We start from the raw sequence: 22,197 nt of genomic DNA on the forward strand, positions 1-22,197 counted from the left end.
AGTTGAAAAAGCCAATTTTTTTTTTTAAAGTTTGAGGCCCCAAATAGATATATGTATATTTTTTTCGGAAGCTTAAATTTTTTTTTTTTGATTAATATGCATGCTGTTGTTTCAATTTCGAAACCTACGGAATATTATGGGAAACATAGCCAGATTTTAATCCCGCCACGCAAAGTCCTATTAACAAACTTTTTGTATTCAAACTTTTCCCACTGCGCAGTTTTCATTTTGACAGTGCTTTTAGACTTTTTTTTTTAAACAACCAGCACTTTCAAACAAAAATTACAGAAATATTAAGTTTTGTTCTTCCTCTGGCAGACTGGATCCAGAAATTATTATAGAAAGAAAGCGTTCTTTTTTGAAAAAAGATGTACAGATAAGTATTTAAAAAGAGAAAACATCACGCCTTTATTTTGGCGAATTAGCAACAAAGAAAGGGATTAGCATGGACGGGTACTTTTCAAAAATATTTTTTTTCCTCTGGCTCCCGCTAGGGTGGAGGAAGTTCTCCGTTCCGAGAGAGGGTGGAACGGAGTGGAAGAACAAACGCCTGGGAGTCCCCTCCCTCGTCCCCCGCCCCGTCTCGGGAGCGCAGGGGTCGGCTGCGGGGGCTGCGGAGACAGAGGCGGCCAGCAGGTGCCTGGGCTCCAGCCCTTCACCTCCCCGCCCCCCATCCGTCACCCCCACCCGAGCTTGGCCTCGCCCCCTGGCGGGTGAGCGCTAGGTGTAGAGGCGCGGGGGTTGGGGGCGCGAACCCCGCGGGCTGCGGGGAGGAGACCGAGGGGGGCTTCGCAGCTCCGGCCTCACCGAGAGGTTGGCACCGCCCGCACGCACCCTCAGTCCGCAGCCCCGAGGAACATGTCCGCGGCCAGGGCGCAGAGCGGAGCCCCGGGGAGGAGAACCGGGGGAGGGTGTGTGCAGCGGCGGCGGCGGCAGCGGAGCCGCTAGTCCCCTCCCTCCTGGGGCAGCAGCTGCCGCCGCCGCCACCGTCAGCGCGCGGGCCGCGGCCGGAGCGAGCCCGGCGAGCGGCGCGCGCGGGGGAGGGCGGGGGCGGGGGCGGGGAGGGGGGTGGGAGAAGGGGGCGGGAGGGCGTGGGGGGAGGGTCTCGCTCTCCCTGAGACCAGAGCCCGGGAGGGAGACCCTGGCGGCGGCGGCGGCGCCTGACACTCGGCGCCTCCTGCGGTGCTGCGGGGCGGCATGTCCGAGGCTGGCGGGGCCGGGCCGGGCGGCGGCGGGGCGGGAGCCGGGGCAGGGGCCGGGCTCGGGGCGCTGCCCCCGCAGCCCCCCGCGCCGCCCCCCGCGCCGCCGCAGGGCTCCCCGTGCGTCGCCGCCGCCGGGGGCTCGGGCGCCTGTGGACCGGCGACGGCAGTGGCGGCGGCGGGCACGGCCGAAGGACCGGGAGGCGGCGGCTCGGCCCGGATCGCCGTGAAGAAGGCGCAACTGCGCTCCGCTCCGCGGGCCAAGAAACTGGAGAAACTCGGAGTGTACTCCGCCTGCAAGGTACTAGCTCGCCGCTCGCGGACCGCCGAGGGGGGCTCGGGCCCGGCTCGCGGGACCCCCGCCCCCTCCTCCCGCCTCCCGCCCCCGCCTCCCGCCTCCCGCCTCCCGCCTCCCGCCTGGGGCCGCTGCACCGCGGAAGTGCTGCTGTCGCCCGCGCCCAATTAACTGCTTCTCCGACGAGACAAGAGCGCCGTTGGGTTCGGGAGAAGGGGGCTCAGCAAGACCGACAGCCTTTCCTTCCCCCACCTTGGAAGGAGTTGCCTGAGCGTCCGCGCTCCTGGGCTGCCCTGGGGCTTTGTTGCTCTGTAGGAGCTCGCCAGGGGGTGCTTTCCAGGGAGCAGAGCGGTGCTCACTGTGGCAAGCGCCCCAGGGCCAAGGAAACGTCTTTTGGGGGGTCCGAGCGCCCCCCCCTTCGCATGTTGTCCAATGGGAGGACTTAGGGGAAGGAATGAGGGTGGAATAGGCTGCCGGACTCCCAGCACTTTGGGAGATGGAAGGGGCGGAACGCGCCGGCTCAAAAGGTGGGCACAGCCCGAGGCGAGGGTCCTGGAGGTTTGGGTGCCCTCGGGTGAGGGCGGAGGCGCTGCGGTTCGCGGCGTCATCCCCATTATTATTGTATTATCACTTGTTTAGTTAAAACGTTGTCCCAGCTGCTCGGGGTGTAAACAGGATTTGGCAAGGTGACAGCGCAGTGCGGCGGGCGCTACTGCTCAGTTTGAGGACACATGTTTCATGCCATCCCCTCTCCTTCCCACCTCTCGGCACCCCGTAGCCCCTCAGCTGCAGATCCAGATGTGGGCGCCGTGCTCCCGCGGTGGGAGGATTGCCCGAGGCCGCGGAGCCGCCTGGCCCAGCGCTGTCAGCAGCGGCTTTGTTTTGACAGGGTGACAGCTGAGGGGGGCGGGGACTTGGCCTTGTCAGCTCCCCGCGGCCTGTGGCGGAGGCGGGTAGGAGACACCCTCACACACCTCTCTTGTATTCCTCCTGCCTGCTGCGAACAGGGTCAAGTTCCCAGATTCCCACAACCGATCCGCAGTGGTCACTTCTGAATTTTGGTGTAAAGATTATTAATCCTAGAACCTCTCTCTCCCCTTGATGCTCTTTTTAGTGTTTACGGGAGCCTCTCAGTTGCAGTGTTTTCCCCACACCATTCACATTCTCTTCTGTGTGTTCAACTCCTACTGTGTGCCTTACAGGTGGTTCAATAAATATTTGTTGAATGAATGTGGGATCTAGCCCAGTGTTTCTCAAACTTTAATGTGCACAGGAATCACTTAGGGAGCTGGTTAAAAATGCCGATTCTAAATCAGTGGGCCAGAGATTTTTGCATTTCAAACGAATTCTCATGATGTGATGCTGGTTCAGTGACAATCCAAGTAGTAAGATCCTAAGTTAAGACCTGGATAATATATTACTCGTCCCTTTTGAATTCTGAATCTGTGAAATAATAATGCCACGTGGTTGGCATTTCTGAAGAAGGAGTGCAAGAAGATAAAGTGTGGAGTGTGCCTAAGAAAGGTGAAGGGCCAGGGGTTAGTTATAAATGGCATTAGGCTAGTGTGGACTTGGTGTTTTGCAGTCAGAGTGGGCTCATGTAGGAACTCTGTCTGCTCAGTGTTTTTTTTCCTGGCTTTTTATTGGGCTCCCATCATGAGCACCTCTTTCTGTTGCCTGCTGTTGCCTTAATATCTGAAACTTCCCTGACGTTTTGGTCCTATCTAAAACTGAGCATATGTGCCTTGCATTGATATTTTTGATCCTTTCAAATTTTTATAAGTGAGATGTAGCGCCTTTTCTAAGGTGTGTGACTTGAATGTTTCATGTTCACATTCACAAGCAAATTTATAAGAAGGGAAACCCTCTTAATAAAGGCCTTTCTTCCTGCTTCTGGGAGACTGAAAGTGTCAATTTGTATTTGCTGTTTTATTCAGTAAACATCTAGAGGGGTCATAACTGAGTGACAGGTATTGTGCTAGATGCTGGCACTGTGACATCCAGATTCTGTCCTTCTGGAGCTACTGACTGTGTGTGTGTGTGTGTGTGTGTGTACACACGCACGCTCACATGTGTCGATGGCTGGGGCATGTGGGCAATGAACCAATTACAATGAAATTTTTTAAAAAACCTGCTTTCTTAGAGTGGTGTTGGAACTCAGAGCAGGCAATTGATGGGCTAGAGCACTGTTGGGTAGGAAAGGCTTCCTGGAGGAAGTGTCAGTGGGTGCTAAGGGTGGGGTGAGGTGAAGCCTCCAGTAGTGGAGAAACTGAAAGCAGTTGTGAAAGCTTGGAGCTGTGCCAGCAGGAGCTAGGGCTTCATTGGCTGGGGCACCAGGTTGGGGTGTGTGTGTATGGGCAGGGGGGCATTAGGGAATCCAGTAATCTTAACACCTGGGGAATGACATTATCTCACATTTGCTTTTTTTCTTTCTCTTTCTCCCCCCCCCCCGTGCTTGATTGGGTGTGAGGAGTGTGAGAGAGCAGAATCTATGGTTCTTCCTTAGCTTGTCTCTACATTTCATATAAGAAAGCCCCAAAGGACAGATTGCTCTACCTTTTGTTACTCAGAGTGAGTAGAGAGATTAGGGGAATGCCTAGGAAGGGCCTGGAAAGAGGAACTTTTCTGGGGGCTATTGAAAGAAAAGCAGGTCCTAGACTTGATTGAAGATCTGGCCTTTAAACTTCACAAGCGAAACAGAAAAAGAAGGGAGCTAGTTTACAGCCAGGGTGATGTGCCACACCCTGGAGAGAAGAGAAAAAAAAAAAAACAAACAAACTTGTTTTGCAGGATCCAAGGTAGAGTTTTTGAACTGAGTTCTGGCAAAGGTTGGCTGGTGTTTGAAACAGCCAGGTTGACCATTAAAAATGTGAATCTGACCATGTTTTACCTCTACTTAGGACCCTTTCATTTCTCTTTATTGGAGACTATAAGGCTCTGCATGGCCTGGCCATTGCTATCTCTCGCCCCTTCTCAGGGCCTTGCGTGCATGGTTCCCTTCTACCTCAGGGCCTTTGCATACACTGTTCATTGGGACTGAAAGCTCTTCTCACCTCACTTTCAAATTAACTCCCAACTTTTCTTGCAAATCTCAGATTCCTTGCATTTCCTTTAATATCCTTAAGTTTTCTGAACCCCTCTCTACTTACTTTCCCTTCCTGGTGCTTTTATCACAGTTTTTAATTGTATGGTTTTTTGATAAGTATGTGTCTTCTGTCTCTCTGAGTAGATTCTAAGTAGTTACTCACTGAATGAATGAACTAGAGAAGAGAAAACTGAGGAAATGATTAGCTGTTAGGAGAGCAGTAGTGAAATTTTAGCTTGACCACTTTTTGACAATTGGGTAGAAGGGCTTTTTCACGCAGGGCCCTTTAGGTATCTCACAGGTGGTCCATAGGACTGGGTTTTTAGTGTTATAAAAGGAACTCTGAGTAAAGGTCTAAGTAGCACAAATCCAAAGCTCCTTGAATTAAAGTGTAATTTATCTACTAAAAAAATAGTCATTGACTGACTTTTCTTAATGAAATAGGCCATTTATACATGAGGGGAGGCAGTAGGGCATAGTGGTCAAGAAAATGTGCTTCAGAGTTCAGACTTACTGCAAATCCAGCTGTGTGACCTTGGACAAGGACTTTACCTCAGCTTCTATTTCCCTGTCTGTAAATTAGAAATAGTAATGTCTCCCTTAGTGAGGATTTAAAATGGGCTAATATGTATGAGGCATCCAGAGGGGTGTCTGACCCACCAGTGAGCCATTACAGTAGCTCAAAGTATGAGGTATACTTTTAACTTGGAAGTCTAGAAAAGAACATGGGACTTAGTCTCGAATTCCATTCCTGTCTCTTGTGTGATCTTGGGCACAAGTCACTTAAGTTTTTCTCTGAGCCTTGATTAGTTCATCTATAAAATGGGGACCATAACTTCGACCTTGAAGTTAAAAGAGAGAAGGTCCTCCAAAGCTCCTGGAACCTAAAAGTGCTAGGTTAATGCTGGCTAAACTGAATTTCCTGCACTTTACTCAAATTGTCTATCAGCATCAGTGGCTACAAAGCATTTTTGGAAAACCTAGCTGCTTCAATTCTGGGCTGAGTGCCATACCTAGAGAGTTACATGGGCACAGGGCTATACAATTAATTTAAAAAATAGTGGTTTATAATCTAGAGGTATCACTGACTGTAGAATATGCAGAGAGTGAAGGCAGCAGTGCTACGATGAGACAAAAAATGTCCTGTGTTGGCCAGGGGCTGGTGAATATGGTGCTAGAACAAGCTTTATAGTTGGAGATCCTCTGATGCCTTTGTGTTTGTCAGTCACTCCTTCAGAGAGCAAATTTCTCAGTCGCTCCTTCAGAGGGCAAATTTCTTTTTCAACTGTCAGCATCTAGAGCAGTGACTCTCCCCAGGAACTATTTTGCCCTCCCCTTCAGGGGATATTTGGCAATGTCTGGAAACATTTTTGGTCTTTGTAATTGGGAGGAGGGGAGCGCTACTGGCAACTAGTGATTAGAGTCCAGGGATGTTGCTAAACATCCCATGATGCACAGGACTGCCTTCCACAACAAAGAATTATCTGGCCCCAAATGACCATAGTGCCAAAGTTTAGAAACCTTGCTTTAGAGGAAAATTGTGTTGTCTCATAATACCATAAATACATTGGCAGCATAGGGAAAATTAATGCTTTTATTGTTAATTTGAATAACATTGACAATGTGAAATATTTGTGAATTTTGGGCATATTTTTAAATAACTTTATTGTGATATAATTTATAGATAGTAAAACTCAAAAACTGAAATATGCAGTCATTTTTGAGTAAATATATGCAGTTGCGCATCCATCACCACAGTCCAACTCTTCCATCTCCTGCAATGGACACTATTTTTTTAAGGTGATATTTTGTATCAGTTGATTGTAGGTTTGCATACAGAAACAAAATTTAAAAATATCTGTCTGGAGACATTTTAGATAAGTAGTATCTAAGCACAAACACAAAACATGGAGGGGGTAAATAAAATGTTAAAAAAAAAAATCAGTCTTTAGTTACTTAAGCCTGTGGCCTACAATTATTTCATGTGTGATGACTTCTCTAAAAAGCGGTATCATGGAGCCAACACACATAGGAAAAATATTTCATTTGGCAGGCATAATACTAAAAGGCTGAGAGAAAGGGGACCAAATTTAATTCTGTTTCCTCATAAACTTTCAGGGAAGATGGAAATTCAAGCCTGCAATGCCTTAAGATTGCAATTTGCAGTTTATGTAACTGAGAAAGTAGTTTATAGGGCAAAATGGAACAAAATCTGCTGAGGACTATTTTGTTTTAGGAGCATGTACTTGCAAATAGGATTTTGTGAGGTAGCGCTGCTGCGCTTTCTGTTGTCGTTCTTATTGTTTTTTTTTCTTTCTTTTCTTTTTCTTCTTTTTTATTTATTTTTATTTTTACCGCTAAGAAGATGTAAACCTAGATACCTGTACACATTGACAAGATTTATTCTGTGCCTATCAGGTAAATCCACAGGTTTGGACCTGTCATAGGAAGTCTTCAGGGTAAAGTATACAGTTTCATGTGAGTTACCTTGGAACAATCAGAACATCTGCTTCTCAGGTGAAAGATCTGGATGCTCAATACAGTGCCAATAAAACGCGAATTTCCAAGGCTCTTTGCCTTCTGATTTAGTTCATTTGTCTCTTCATGAGAGAAAGGTCGCTCTTTAAGCACAGTAGTCAGTGGTTTCCTACTCTTAATGGTTTCCTACTCCTAATCTGATGCAAACTCAAAGGCACCTATGGCAGAATAGTAGGTGTGCTCCTGGAGCATCCAGGAGCATCCACCCTCCTCTCTCTCCATGCCCTGTGCCCTTGGGCACCTACTTAACTGCCTTGTGTTTCAGGTTTCCTCTTTCGTGAAGTGGGAGTCAAGGTGACACCTCATCAACTTATTGTGAAAATAAAATAGTTTAGCATATGTGAAAGTTCTTAGAACATAGGCATTTCACAGTTTCTATTTTATTTTATTTTTAAAATTTTTCCATTGGTCTCAGCAGTGTGCGTTTTGACTCATGACATTTGATTCTTCAATATGGGGTAAGAGGAAGGTAAGGAAGATCATTTTATTAGTGGGGAAATGAGACCCGAAGAGGTTAAGCATCTCCCTCAAGCTGCAGTTGTTGCTCCGGGAAGAGCTGGTCCGCTTGTATTCTCCTTCCACTGCGCCATTTTGCATTCTTTCCTCAAACTTTCTCATGGGGTGGAGGGAGTCTGTTCCTCCAAATGGTTCACAGAGAGAATATCATTTCTTTCAGGTACTCTACTGCTCTCATTTGATGTTTACTGTCTCCCTATCGCGACATTTGTTCAAAGGCTTTTCTAGTTCATTGAAAGGTATAGGCCATAAAGCAAACAAAATAAGCATTCTTTATTACTGGCCCGGGGCAGACAGATGCATGCCCTTAATTGTTTTAAAGCTGACAATCAAGAATGGTAACCGGCTGGCCCAGTAGAATTTCCTGTAGGAAGGAAGGAAGATGAAAGAGCTACCTATTCAGGCTGTAGAAGGTGCCAGATGTGCCACAGAGGTAAGGAATTGACTGTCCTGGATGTTTAGAAGTCTCGGAACAGCTCTACACAAGACTGCACACATAGCAGTACTTCAGCACAATCCAGAGGAAAGTTACTTTTTAACTTAATTGAGTTATCAGGCAGTAAAGTGCTGAAATAATAAGTACTGTACATAGCCCAGTTAGTTTTTTTTTTACATATATATATCCATGCAACTCCCACCCAGAAGAAGCTGCATATTATTTCTAGCACCTCAGAGGGCTCCGTCGTACCCCATCCTCACCCCTAGTAACCCTTATTCTAACTTTATTACCAGAGATTAGTCTTGCCTTTCTTAAACTTACCATAAATGGAATCACACGTGTAGGAACTCTTCTGCATCTGCCTTCTGTCACTCAACGTGATGTCTGTAAGCTATGTCTGTGTTGTGGCATATAGCAGTAGTGTGTAAAGACACATTTTTAAAACTAGAACAAGTTAAAAATTGTCAACCATTTTCAGGATGGAAGACAGTGGATGTGGACAACTTTATAAAATAAATTTTAACGAGGCTTTTGAAAGAAAAAATTTGAATTCAGCTATACTAGGTACAACCCATGAGAGCAGGAATGTAGACAAGAAATCAGGGAGGTGGACTTGGCCAAGCAGTTGTAGGTAAGGATCGGAGTGGAGGAAAGGCAGACTGTTGGGGAGGTGGGTACACAGCTGGTGAAATGTCCTGCCTGCACAGTTCCTTCTCCCTGGCATCTATAATGGTGAGTCCTCACTGGTAAATACATGATATCCTGCTGTCAGCCATCTTTGTTCTGGAAGATGGTTAGAGTTATACGTTGTGCCCCGCAAGCCACGTAGAACTATACATATTGGGGGCTGTGGCAGGGTTCCTAGAAGACGGGCCAGAACCCAGTACATAAAGCTACAGTGGACATTGACCCCTAAGTGGTACTGGCAACAATTTATCCTTGAAAACTTGTATTAAATATGTAAGATAAGCTTATTCTTTGATGGAATCATATGGACCATCCACTTATAAGTTGATCTTTCTGCAATTGATACAGATATATAAAATGGGATTTTCATCTTTTTTTTTTTTTTACTTGTGCAAAGTGTACACAGGGGTATTCTACCTGTTGCCATTTATTTATTCACTTAACATTTGTTTTCATGGACTCCTTTAGAAGATTCTTGCCCAGGTAGCTCCTGTCCAAGCTCTTTATGACAGTTCATCACCTAGTGATAATTGAAACAGAATTGAATCCTGTATAATATTGAATTGCTTTCATCTCTGGCATCTAATTGTGCATGCTGGTACCCCCTGCACTGCATGCGTTTTTTCTCCAGGCATTGGTGTGGCTTGTTGTCAAACCTCATTCCAGTCTGCTCTCAAAGGCCAACTTCTCAGAAGCCTTCCTGACACTCCACCCCCCCTCCTACCCTCCGCCTCCGGTCAAAAACAGCAGTGGCCCATCACGCTATATAATCTTGTTTTTCCTTTGTTGCACTTACCAATACTCATAAGTCACATATATATTTTTAATAATTTCGTGTGTTTTCTTTATCACAGTAGAAGCTCCATGAAGCAGGGACTTTGTTTCATTTCATGTCCCAGGTCCATGGCCTATATGCCTTTCACATAGTAGGGTCCTCAGTACATATTTGTTGAATAAATGGGTCATTTCATATTCGCAGTGAATTTCATACTTGTAAGATTGTAGGAAAGAAAACTGTGTCTTAAAGACGAGGACACGGGCTCCAGGAGGTTGAGTAACTTTCCCAAAGCCATGTGGTCAGCAGCAGGGTAGCCCTGAGGTGGGGCTGGAATAACATTGCTTGACTCGGAGCTGAGTGTGTTCTCATGGACTCACAGTGGACCCAGTAACATGCAGTACTTGTCTGGTGGCCTGGACTTCTGCCGTAAGATGGAACAGAGAAGTCACACCCATTTTTAATCCTCTGAGCAAATGACGTGAACTTCTCTCACCACCGATTCTTCTTCCTCAAATGAGAATTAAATTCTCACAAAGGGTATCATGAGTATTGTGAGACCAGTGAGTTAAGACCTGTGAAGTGAGAAAAAGGTCCTACAGTATATTCTAAATGTCAACATTATGTTAGTGAACTAGAAAAGAATCAATCACCTATAAAGCCATGTTTTCTAACTGCTATTTATATTTTTTGTTGCTTTACTGCCTGCTTTAATCCAAAGGCTACAGTATACATTAGACTTTCTTTTAAATTTATTCTTTTTGCATCCAGAGACCCAGACACAGGCCTTATTATTTTTTTAAATCAGGGTATGAATGCCTTTATTTTGGAAAAAAGTGTGAATAGAATCTCTCATGATCCACTTTGAATGATATAATTCCAAGTATACCAGGAATTAGGAGAAGGCTTTAAGTAATCTCTTAAGTGACCTCAGGGGAAGATGTATGGGATGCTTCTATTAATTCCACATCATCCTAATCAGTCCCCATTCACTGCGTGCTCTCGGCCTGTGTAGAGGCTTCTGTGGTATGCAGGAGATTCCAAAAGTACAGGGACCAGACCTGAATAAAATAGTGCCCGATGGTGGCAGCTCTAATTTGCATCAGCTCTAACAAGCTGGTGTTGAAACTGGATGGCAGGATGCCACAGAAGTCAAGGTCAGCATACTTTGAAATAGTAAAGTGAGTCATATAACCCAGGGTTTGCACATACCCACAGGGCTACCTGACTAACCCCGTCTCCAAGGGAACACGTCCAGGAGAACAACCTGTGCCCAGCTTGTTCTTAGGTATGTGGTGGGAGACAAAAGCAAGCAACATTTACTAGGACCCCCTCATCTTGCTGTGAGACAGATACAGAGGGAAAGAATAATTAAAGTGAATAATTGAGCAGGAAGTCAATGTACAGAGAAGCCATCAGGAGCTGGGGGCAGGTGGAAGTGTAAGAGAGAGGCCTGGCTCAGGTGGAGTGAACAGTAAAAAAAAAAAAAAAAACAAACAAAGCAGGGGAACAGACTGAAGGGAACAAGACCTCAGAGTGGTTTAGACACAGACCTGGGCAACAGATGGCCTGGGTTTGATCCTGATGTGCTTGCTGTTTCCTTGCTGTGTGACCATGAGGGAGATTACTTCCCCTTTCCAAGACTCAGATTTTATAGCTGTAAAATGGAGATCGTGATGTTGTTAACTTTTCCATTCATTCAACAAATTGTTATCTAATGTGCCAGGCGTTGATTTAGATGCTAGGGATACAGTGACAGATGGGTCCTTCTTACTCTTGCAGAGCTTGCTTTCTGGTAGCAGAAGCAGACAGTAAACAGCAAAATAACAGAAAGTGGTAAGTGCCACACAGAATGTAAACAGAGAAGTAAGTGAGAGTATCTAGGGAGTTCCTTCAGATTTGTGCTCTCTGTGGAAGGGACAGGGTCTGGGGCCTGAATGATAACAAGGAGCCAAGGGGGAGGGTGCCTGGTGGAGATGCAAAGACTCAGGGCCAGCTTTGGCTTAGCATGTTCAAGGGCTGCCAGGCTAGATGGGGGTGGTTAGGGGGGTGAGTGTAGGAGATGAGACGGAAGAAGTAAACGAGGGCCAGATTGCTGAAGTATAATTTTCACACAGTGAAATAATCTGATCTTCAGTTCTGATCAGTTTTGACAAATGCACATCAAGACACAGAACATTTTTATTGTCCTACAAAGTTCCTTCCTGCTCCTTGCCATTCAAATCCCTGTCCTCCAGAAGCATTCACTGAGCTAATCTGTGTCACCATAGGTTACTTTTAAAATTCTAGAATTTCATTTCAACGACACCACATGGTACGCAGTCTTTTTTTTCCCACTAAGCATAATGCTTTTTAGATTCATCCATGTCGTTGCATGTATCAGTAGTTAATTATTATTATTATTTTTATTCCTGAGGAGTATTCCACTGTATGGATGTACCATATTTGTTTATCCAATGTGGACATTGGGGCTGTTTCCAATAGAGTCAGATTAGATTTGCATTTCAAAGCATCCCCTTTGGCTACTCTGAGAAGAATAAAGTGCACAAGGGTAAACATTGAAAAAGAGAGCCAGTCGGAGTTATTGCAGTGTAGGTGTTAAGTGTATAGTGGTGGCTTGGCCAAAGGTGGAAGCAGTGGAGAGGGTGAGAAGTAGACAGTCTGGGGCTATGATTATAGCAGCAACAGGACTTAGTTTGTCGTTGGGTGGTTGTGGCGATGGCATGTGAAAAAGAGACAGGTCGTTGGCCCGAGCAACTGAAAGGACGGTGGTACTGTTTACCAATTTGGGGCAGACCGTGGGAGAAGCAGGTTTGGGATAGGTGAGAAGCAAGGTTCTTTTGGGCATGTGTTAAATTAGGCATGTCTCCTGGCAGTCCAGTGCTGTTTTGATGATAAAATGAGACCATCCGTTTGGTAGTTTGGTATAGTATGTGGAACATTCTAAATGCCTAGAAAATGGTAGCCACTACTACAGTTAGGAGCAGTGCTAAATCATAATGATGGAGCTTACTGAAGAGACCGGCCACATTGGAGAACGAGTAAACAGGAATAGTGGGAAATACGATATACTGGGTAAGGAAGAAATCAGTTGCTAGAAAGTCTTGAAATTCAGGTAGAAAATTTTAAACCGAAGTACCGTGGTAATAGTGAGTCTTTGCACTTTAAGAAGACGGAGACACAAAATATTTAGTGTGCCAGCGAGGAGTTTTAGGTTTTGGCTCTTTGATCCTTTGCCAGCTGGGTGAACTCAGGCAAGCCACATTCTCTTCTGTAAGCATTGAATTACTTGTCCTGTGGGGTTGTGGAGATGGGAAAATTAGATGATATAGGCTAAAATTGCCTTGGAAAGTATCAAACAGGAATGCTCAACATTATTAAATGGCTTCGTAGAGGAGAACGATGTGTTAGACAGTGGGAGTTAGATGGAGGATTGGAATGTACTGCTAGTGGAGAGGAAGCTGTCTATCTCTAAATGAATTTTAAGCCTGACCTGAGGCCTTGGTACTGAGAAAGGAGAAGATATATAAATTCATGAGAGACTTTTGAAAGAGTCAGATGGCCTAGGGTGAGAGCATCGAATGCAGATAAATTGAGCCTCAGGAGCTGGGGAAAAGGTAATGCCAATGTAGACAACAGGATAGTTGAAGTGTGGGTGTTGGAGTTGAGGGCAAGCCTTAATGTGTAGACAGGCCAGGCGTAGGCAGTTGGGAATGTGGGCTGGAAGTTCTGTTTTGCAGGTTGTGCTGGTTGTGTGGATTACGAGTCATCAACCCAAATAATGACTGATACCATGTGATCTTGACCTGTCCTGGGAAGCAACATATATGGTACTGTTTATTTTGCTCATCTGGGTTGACTTGGTGCCAAAACAACAGGCTGAAGAGTTAAAATTCTGTCAGCTGGTTGTCTGGGTCGCTCAGTGCTAGCCAAACAGTTTGACAAATCCTTCCACGTTGTTGAAGACTGAGCTGACTGCTCTACAAGTTCACTGAAAAAGTCATAGGATTGGATGTGTATATTAAGAGAGAGTCTAGAATTGTCTTGGGGTTAGGGTTCTGGGACACAAGATTCTTGGCCCCGGTGTCACTCAGGACCTCTTGAGGCCATTTCAGCGGTGGTGCATGGTTGGGTTTGCTCCTAGAGAGATGACTCAGATGTAAAGAAGGATGTGGCCCACCCCTAGGACATTTAGTAGCACAAGAGTCATCCCAGCATCTTCTGAGATAATGTCTAAAGGTATTGGGCCTTTGATTCAGACAGACCCGATTATCTAGCACAAAGAGGGCAGTTCCTTATTCAGCTTCGGCAGAGGCACAAGGACTTACTTCTTCCAGACTGGCATGTCCTGTTGGTTTTCTGTTGATGTCAATCTTGGAGAGCATAGAAGACAAGCACTGGAATTGGGTGTTTATACCTGGGTTGTTTTGCCCTGGGTCATTTCTTCCTGACATTCCGATTCTAATCTCTTTCTGTATCCTTGACCACTCTCTTCGGTATTTGTTTTTGTGGTTCCTTGTGACTTTCCAGACCAAATGGCGCTCTAAAGTAAGGTGTTCAGAGATTCTTCCTCTACTGAATTACCTCACCAGTTATCTTTTCTCTCCTTCTAGTTCTGTTTTCACTTTCAATTCCAGGCAAATTTGATCCGAGGTAAAACCCTTCCCTCTCCTACTCCCATTTTCTTCTTTATACTTGTGCCAAAAGTCCTCAGATTTCTAAAATCCCAGTTTCCAGTCATAGCTTTATGGGGTCTGCTGGCCTTCCATGTACAACTGTGTGACCTGGAAGTCTTGTCATCTAGCGGAGAAAGAAAAAGGTGTTATGTCCCAGAAAGGATTACTTAGCGTCTTAAGTTGAAGCTGTATATTGAAAGCTGAAGTTAATGTTGGGAGAAGAGAGCAGTGTTGACACCCACAACCCTCAGACCATTTTTTCCCCCTCTTCACATCTTTGCTACTCAAAAGTATGGTCCTCGCATGGGAACTTTTTAGAAATGCAGAACCTCAGGCCGCACGCCCGACCTACTGAATCCAAACCTGCATTTTCACAAAATTTCCTGGGTGATTCATGAGCAGACGAAAGTTTGAGATCTGCTTCAAATCACAAGAGTATTATGTAAACTGCTTCCAAAGCAGTTCACTTCCAAAGAAAAAATTTATTAAGATCACAACTGCCTATAGCGGACTCCAGGTGTTGCTGTGGTTTTAAAATAGGATTAAAAGATTTTTTTTTCTAAGTAATAAATACACACTGTTAAGAGGAAAATTCAGACAGCTCACAGTGGTAGCCAGTGAAAATGTAAACCCTCTTAATGCGCCAGTCTTTCCCGTCCCCAGCCTCAATCCTCACTCCCTTTTAATCGTTTCCAGAAATTGTTAGGCTCCCCTCCCTCACCCACCTGAGCTGTGTCTTACATCTTCTACTGCAGTTCAAGGAGGGGAACTAGATTCACTGCACAGACATCCACTTTAGACATCCACAGTGAGTCTCGAATGAATTTGTGAATGCGTCAGAAAGTTGGATGTCGGCAAGTCAAAGGTTTTGAGTGAGGGAGTCCAAAAAGAACACTGGCATCAAAGCCTTATTATTAGCAAGTTTTAATTGTTTCAAACTCTCCACGAATTTTAAAAACAGCGTAACCTACTTAATGACTCACTTATTCCTGTCATTTGCTATTTCTCTTTTGCTGAAACAAATTCTGAAAACGGAGGTGTGGCCACCAAGACGCTAACTTCTTTTTGCTCTTTTAGATGAAAAAAGGACCGCTGGTGTCCCCCCTGTGCTGGTTTTCTCCTTCCCCACAAGGGCCACCTGGCAGAAGACCCGTATTTGAAGTGATAATTATTTGCTGTTCTTGTCTTTTTAAAAAACAGCTTTATTAAGGTATAACTTGTGTGCCATAAAATTCTCTGGTTTTAAGTGTACAGTTCCATGGTTTTTGGGAAATTGACTGAGTTGTACTATCATCATTATAATTCATTTTCAGAAGGTTCTCATTGCTCCCAAAAGATCCTCATGTCTATTTGTGATCAACCCTATTTACTCCCCTCGCCCCAGTCTGTTAGTCTACTTTGCAGTTCTATAAATTTGCATTTTCTGGACATTGATATAAATGGAACTGTACAATATGTGGTCTTTTATGACTGGTCTCTTACACTTAGCATAATGTGTTTGAGATTCATCCACATTGTAGCATATATTAGCACATTATTCTTCTTAATTGCAAAGTAATATTCCAGTGTAGAGATATGTCTTACTTGTTTATGCATTCAGCAGTTGATGGACATTTGGGTTCTTTCCATGTGAATAATGTTGCTGTGGATATCTGCAATCTTTGTGTGGATACATGTTATCATTTCTCTTAGCTTAGATACTAGGAGTGGGTTTCTTGAATAATGTGCTTAATTTATGTTTAATTTAAAAAAAACTTTTTCTTTTTGTGGTAAAATACTATTACAAAATCTACTATCTTACGACGTGCAGTTTGGTGGCGTTACGTAATTCACACTGTTGTGTAACCTCACAGCCACCTACCCACGGAACTCTTTTTATGGGGCAAAACTGAAGCTCTGTATTCATTCAGCAGTAACTCCCCATTTCTCTCTCCTCTCCGCTCCTGGTAACCACCATTCTACTTTATTTCTCTATGATTTTACTACTCTAGGCACTTCATATAAGTAGACTCATATAGTTTTTGTCCTTTTGTGACTGGCTTATTTCACTTAGCATAATGTCTTCAAGGTTCATCTGTGTTGTAGCACGTGTCAGCAAATACTGTGTTTTGTTTATTTATTCAGCTGTTGCTGTGAATGGACACTTGGGTCACTTCCACCTTTGGTCTGTTATAAATAATGTTTCTGTGAACATGGGTGTACAACTCTCTCTTCAAGTTTTTGCTTTCAGTTTTTTGTTTGTTTTGTTTTGAGGTTTTTTTTTTTTTTTTTTTTTGGTTATATATCCAGAAGTGGAGTTGCTGGATCATATGGTAATTCTATTTTAAAATTTTTGAGGAACCATCATATTGTCTTCCATGGTGGCCGCACCATTTTGCATTCCCACCAACAGTACGCAAGGGTTCCAGTTTTTCTACATCATCACCAGCACTTGTTTTCTGCTTTTGATAATAGCCATCCTTCTTGGCGTGAGGTGGTAGCTCATTGTGATTTTGATTCGCATTTCTCTAATGATTAGTGATGTTGAACATCTTTTCATGTGCTTATTGGCCATTTGTATGTCTTTGAAGAAATAGCTGTTCATCCTTTGCCTATTATTTCACCGAGTTGTTTATTTTTTATTAAGTTGTAGGAATTATTTATATATTCTGGATCTTAACTCCTTATCAGGTATTTGATTTGTAAATATTTTCTCCCGTATTGTGTTGCTTTTTCACTCTGTTGACTGTATTCTTTGATACGTGGAAGTTTTAAATTTTGTTCGTCCAGTTTATTTTTTTCTTTTGCTGCCTGTCATTTTGGTGTCATATTCCAAGAAATCATCACCAAATTGATGTCACGAAGCTTTCCCCCTGTGTTTTCTTGTAAGAGTTTTCTAGTTTTAGGTTTTATGTTTAGGGCTTTGATCTATTTGGAGTTATTTTTTATATTTTGTGTAAGGCATGGGTCCAGCAACTTAATTCTTTTGCCTGTGAACAAGTTTTTCAGCATCATTTGTTGAAAAGACTCCCCACTCCCCATTCAATAGACTTGGCAACTTTGTGAAAAATCATTTGATCATATACGTTAGGGTTTATTTTGGGGTGCTCTGTCCTATTCCACTGGTCTGTGTTTAACGTTTTAAGTCACTGCCAAACTTCTAAAGAGGCTGCATCCTCTTACATCCCCTCTAGCAATGAACGAGGGTCCCCATTCTTCCATATCCTTGACAACATTTGTTATTATCTGCTTTCTTTGTGGCTGTAAAGTTGTATCTCACAATGGTTTTGGTCCTTGACTTTTAAACATTCTGCCTTTGTCCAGCTTGGAGTAGAGAAGTAATAGAAGTGTGAAGACCTGTCCACGCACAGCCACAGGACTGATCATCTGCCTACTTGTAGTTCTTCAGTGTAGGCTGAAGCTCAGGCGAGTCTTTTAGCTTCTTAGATCTTTAGACTCTTAGATCTTCCAAGTAATGGAAATAATACTTTCCTCACACAAGGTGAGATGAGAACAAGTATACAGTGCCTTTCTCATTTTAAGTGCTTAATAAATGTTGGATTCACAGTTTTACTCCAGAAATTTCCGATCAGTGTGTTCTTACTGCGGGATGCCCTGTCTCTGATTTAAGTTTTCCAACAAATATGACTTTCCAGTATTTTAAGCATGACAGAATCTTGCTAGACAGCTTGGCTGTCTTTCTCCTGTTCCTTTGGATGTTGCCCAAATGTCTTCACACCCGTCTTACACATCGACATTGAGTGAACTGCGAGCGCCCTGCTCCTTTGTCTGTCATCTGGGTCATGATCACTTGTTTATCCAGTTTAGCTTCCTTCTCATAATCCATCCTGGCTTTTGCATCCTATGGCAAAGTCTGTTGCATTTTTTTTACCTCTAACCCTGGATCCTGTTGAGGCATAAACATTTTTATTCTACCGGGTCAGTAGCAATGTGGTGGCCTTTTCTTTCATGGTTCTGCCACGTTTGCAGAGACTTGCTCTTGGGGGAGATGAAGTCATCTGGGCACCTTCCCCTCCTTGTGCCCGGGTTGTTAGCTTCTGCAGTAATTGGCTTGGCAGCACACTCCCTAAAAGGCTGTTCTTCAGATGGTATTTTGTTAAAGCTGCAAGGACAATCCCCTGGGGAGTTCCCTTAGCCTGCAGCTGTCTTGCCTAATTAAGGAGAGACATGGGAAGGGTGTTTTGAAGGAGACCTCTTATCTCGAAGAACAGTGGCAGGGCCTGAACATCTGGAAGGGAGATATGAAGGCCAAGGCAAAGGGCATGGTGGCAACAGCTTGGAATACTTGGCAGAAAATGCTTTCTGTTAGTTAAAGGATAATATTTGAATGCTTTCTAAAGGACTTGGGATGACCTCTTTAGTAAATTAGGCAATAAGTCCGACACATATTAAAAATTTTGTGCACTTAGATTTTGAAGTGTTCTGTGATACATGTATATATGTAGGAAATACTTTTCATATCCTACCCCAAAAGCATTCTGCAACAAGTGAGCAAAGGTTGAGGGACTTCCAGGTATCTCAATGGGGTATACCTTTAACCACTTAGAACCACTCAGGAACTATTGGGACTGTTCTGTGCCTAAGCTGTTAGGGTCTATAGTGAAGACTGACTTGGGTTTTGGGGGTAGATTCCTTTTAAACTCTAGTGCAGCAAAGTCCAATAGAAATATAATGTGAGCCACATGTGTAAATTAACATTTCCTAATAGCTGCATATATTAGTTTCCTAGGGCAAGCATAACAAATAATCACAAACAAGATGGATTAAGCAACAAAAAGTTTTTCTCAGTCTCAGTTTTGAAGGCCTGAGGACTGAAATTAAGGTGTCAGCAGGGCCATGCCCCGTCTAAAAGCTCTGGGAAGAATCCATCCTTGCCTCTTCCTAGCATCTGGTGACTCCTGGCAGTCCTCGGTGTTCCTTGGTTTGTAAATATATCACTCCTGTCTTTGCCTCTGTCTTCACATGGCTGCCTTCCCGGTATGTCTGTGACTTGGTGCCCAAATCTCCCTCTTCTTTCTCTTATAAAAACACCAGTTATTGATTTTAGGACCCAGTCTAAATTCTGGATAATTTCATCTCAAGAACCCTAAGTAATCATATCTGTTTCCAAATAAGGGCCCATTCTGAGATTCCAGGTGGATATGAACTTTGGGGGGCACTATTTAACCCACTATACATTACAAAAAGAAGAAAAACCAATAATTAAATTACATTAATTTTAATGTTTTATTTAACCTAACATTCCAAAAATATCATTATGATGTAATCACCGTGAAATAATTTTTAATGAGATGTTTTAGTTTTTTTTTTTTTGTACTGTTTGAAATCCAGTGTGTATTTTACTCTACGACACATCTCAACCTGTACCTGCCACCTTTCAAGGACTTGATATCCACGTATGTTTGGCTGCCGCGTATTGGCTAGCTCAGCTGGAATCCTGCGTGGCTGACAAAGCTTTTATACCTCTCATTGATTTGCCCTGTGTTTGCTCCATCTCTCCATTCCTCTCCCTCTTCCTTCATCCTCTTAGTTTTCAGGAAATTTTCTTTTTATTTGGGAAAAGTCTCATTTGTTTTGAACAACAGAAATAAAAATTTACTTTTTAAAATATGCAGGGATCCCAAGACTCAGTGGAGGAAGCACAGATAGCCAGTTTTGAAGGAAAAGTCTTTTTATTTGGTTACATTTTTAAGCATCAGTGTTTATTGTTGATAGAATTCATCAAGCACTTCAGTCACAAGTGGCTTAAATTAAGCGTGGTTAATATTTGGGATGTAACATTTTTTTTATTGAGTTGGGAAAATATAAGACTTTATTATTACAAATATCTCTGTCATGAGCTTTGTGACCCACCCACTGGGTCACATTTGCCCCCGGGAAGTCTGCATTATTCTGTCAAGTTAAGACAAGAAGTGGCATATATTTCTTTGTGGGCTGATTGCTGTAGGTCTGTTGCAATAATGAAGTTAAGATTTATATCTTTAAAAGTCTGTATTGTGTTTCCAAGAATTGCAAACTTGTTACTTTTTGGCTTGAACCTCAGCGAGGGGGGTGGAGAGGGGGGCTTTATCAGTAGCTCCACAGGGAGAAAAGTTTTGGATCCTTGAATTCTTAAATGTGGTTTGTGATAAGGCAGTGATTTCCACCATCCATCCCACCAACTGATTTATGCTGCGCCTTTGTTACTGTCATTGGAATTTTGTTGGAATTTTCCCCACAGATGAATCAATGTTAAAGAAAATGAGCAAGCAACCCATGAATATGAATATCACAGAGAATATAAAATATAATGTGATTGTCTCTCCTCCTACCCTACTTGTGCCCCCCCATAAGTACAGATCTAGTTCCTCCATATGTCCCCATACATATATATATTTAAATTGCTTATTCATATACTTTTAAAAAGCAATTGGACTATCCTATGTATTCTTCTATAGTTTACTTTTCTGCCATAACTAGGACCTAGAGAGTCTCCGTGTCAGTACAGACAGTTTTATTCTTGATGATAGTCTCGCATAATAGTCTGTGGTACCAATCTAGATAAATAATAGATTCTTTTACTGATTTACAAATATTTTATTTCAGTTTTTGCTTTTTGTGAGATTGCACTAGTGACTTTTTTGGATGATTTTTGCTGTCTGTATTGTACTTTTGTGTCAGGGTTATATTGGATTCATAGACTGACATGTGAGTGTATAATTTTCTAATGCTCTGGAACAATTTACAATACAAAAGATTGATCTGTCCTGCTTTTAGGATGGTAGACACTTAGACACAGATGACTATGGAGCATCTGAAACGTGGCTAGTGATATATCCCACGGATTTTGAAGGACTAGCATATAAAACTATGTAAAATGCCTTAATAGTTTTTTGAAGGACTAGCATATAAAACTATGTAAAATGCCTTAATAGTTTTTTATACCAAGTCTATGTCGAAATAACAATATTTTGGACATTTTATGTTAAAGAAATTATTAAAATGAACCTCTCGTTCCTTTTACATTTTAAAATTTGGCTACTAGAAAAGTAAAAATTTTATGCGTGGTTCACATTATGTTTTTGTTGGACAGTGCTGATCCAATTCTTGAGAGTTAACAAGACCTTTCCTATAAAACCATTTTGACCTGAGGCCTTTTTAAAGAGTAGAATTTCGACTACCTTTTCATTTTCTTGTAGGGTTGTTAAAAAACTTTATTACTTATTAAATCAATTTTTGGTAATTTATATTTTCTAAAGAATTCACTAGGAAATTGTACATCTAGTTTAATCTATTGGCATGAAGTTCTACAGAGTACTTATATATAGTTATAAAGTAATCTGTAATTTTTACTTCTTTCTCACTCTTTTTTTTATTTTTCACACGTGGTTTTTTTACCACCATTAGATTTGCCAAGAGTTTGTTTATTTTAATGGTCTTTTCAAAAACCAGCCATTGATTATAGAGGAAGGGTATATGATTTTGTTTGTTATCTATTTCCTTAATTTTTTACATCAATTTCTTTTGTCTCTTGGCCTCGAATTTATTTTATTACTCTTTTTTCTAGATTATTGAGTTGAAAAATTAGTTCATTTAGTTTTAATCTTTCTGTTTAAGGATCTATGTTTTCCTTTTTAAGGAAATCTATTTAAGGGTATATATTTACCTTTAAGTGTTGCCTTGACCATATCCCATAGGTTTTTGAATATATTTTGTTCTCACTAGTGGTTGTGTATGTGTAACCTGGCCATTTCTTTCTCTTCACTTCTGCTTTGTTATAAAAATCTTCACCAAGATCACTCAGTGAACCTTTTGAGTGACTTCCCATTGCTATCACCTATGGTGGAAGTGGAACCCATTTATTTTGTGGGTAGTGTGTCTTTTAATTTGTAAGCCATCCAATTATTTGTTTAATAAGTGCTGTGGCCTGTTTCATAGTGATTGGGGACAGGTGTGTCCTCAAGCTACTTTCAGTGGTTGTAGCCTCTTCAAGTAGTAACTGCCCGCT

At 42.8% G+C, this 22,197-nt stretch overlaps 1 protein-coding gene across 1 annotated transcript in view; it reads left to right on the top strand.

Annotated features, from left to right (window-relative positions):
- Positions 1 to 637: 637 nt before the first annotated feature.
- The window catches only part of KAT2B (lysine acetyltransferase 2B), an 87,096-nt gene continuing 65,536 nt past the window's right edge, over positions 638 to 22,197 (top strand). Inside the window, exon 1 of the mRNA XM_016120107.2 lies at positions 638 to 1,500. Within this exon, the coding sequence (XP_015975593.2) occupies positions 1,198 to 1,500 (303 nt within the window). The 5' untranslated portion in view covers positions 638 to 1,197. The remainder of the gene's footprint in view (positions 1,501 to 22,197) is intronic.

The sequence above is a fragment of the Rousettus aegyptiacus genome, unplaced genomic scaffold (assembly GCF_014176215.1).
Source record: "Rousettus aegyptiacus isolate mRouAeg1 unplaced genomic scaffold, mRouAeg1.p scaffold_m13_p_4, whole genome shotgun sequence".
Lineage (NCBI taxonomy): Eukaryota > Metazoa > Chordata > Mammalia > Chiroptera > Pteropodidae > Rousettus > Rousettus aegyptiacus.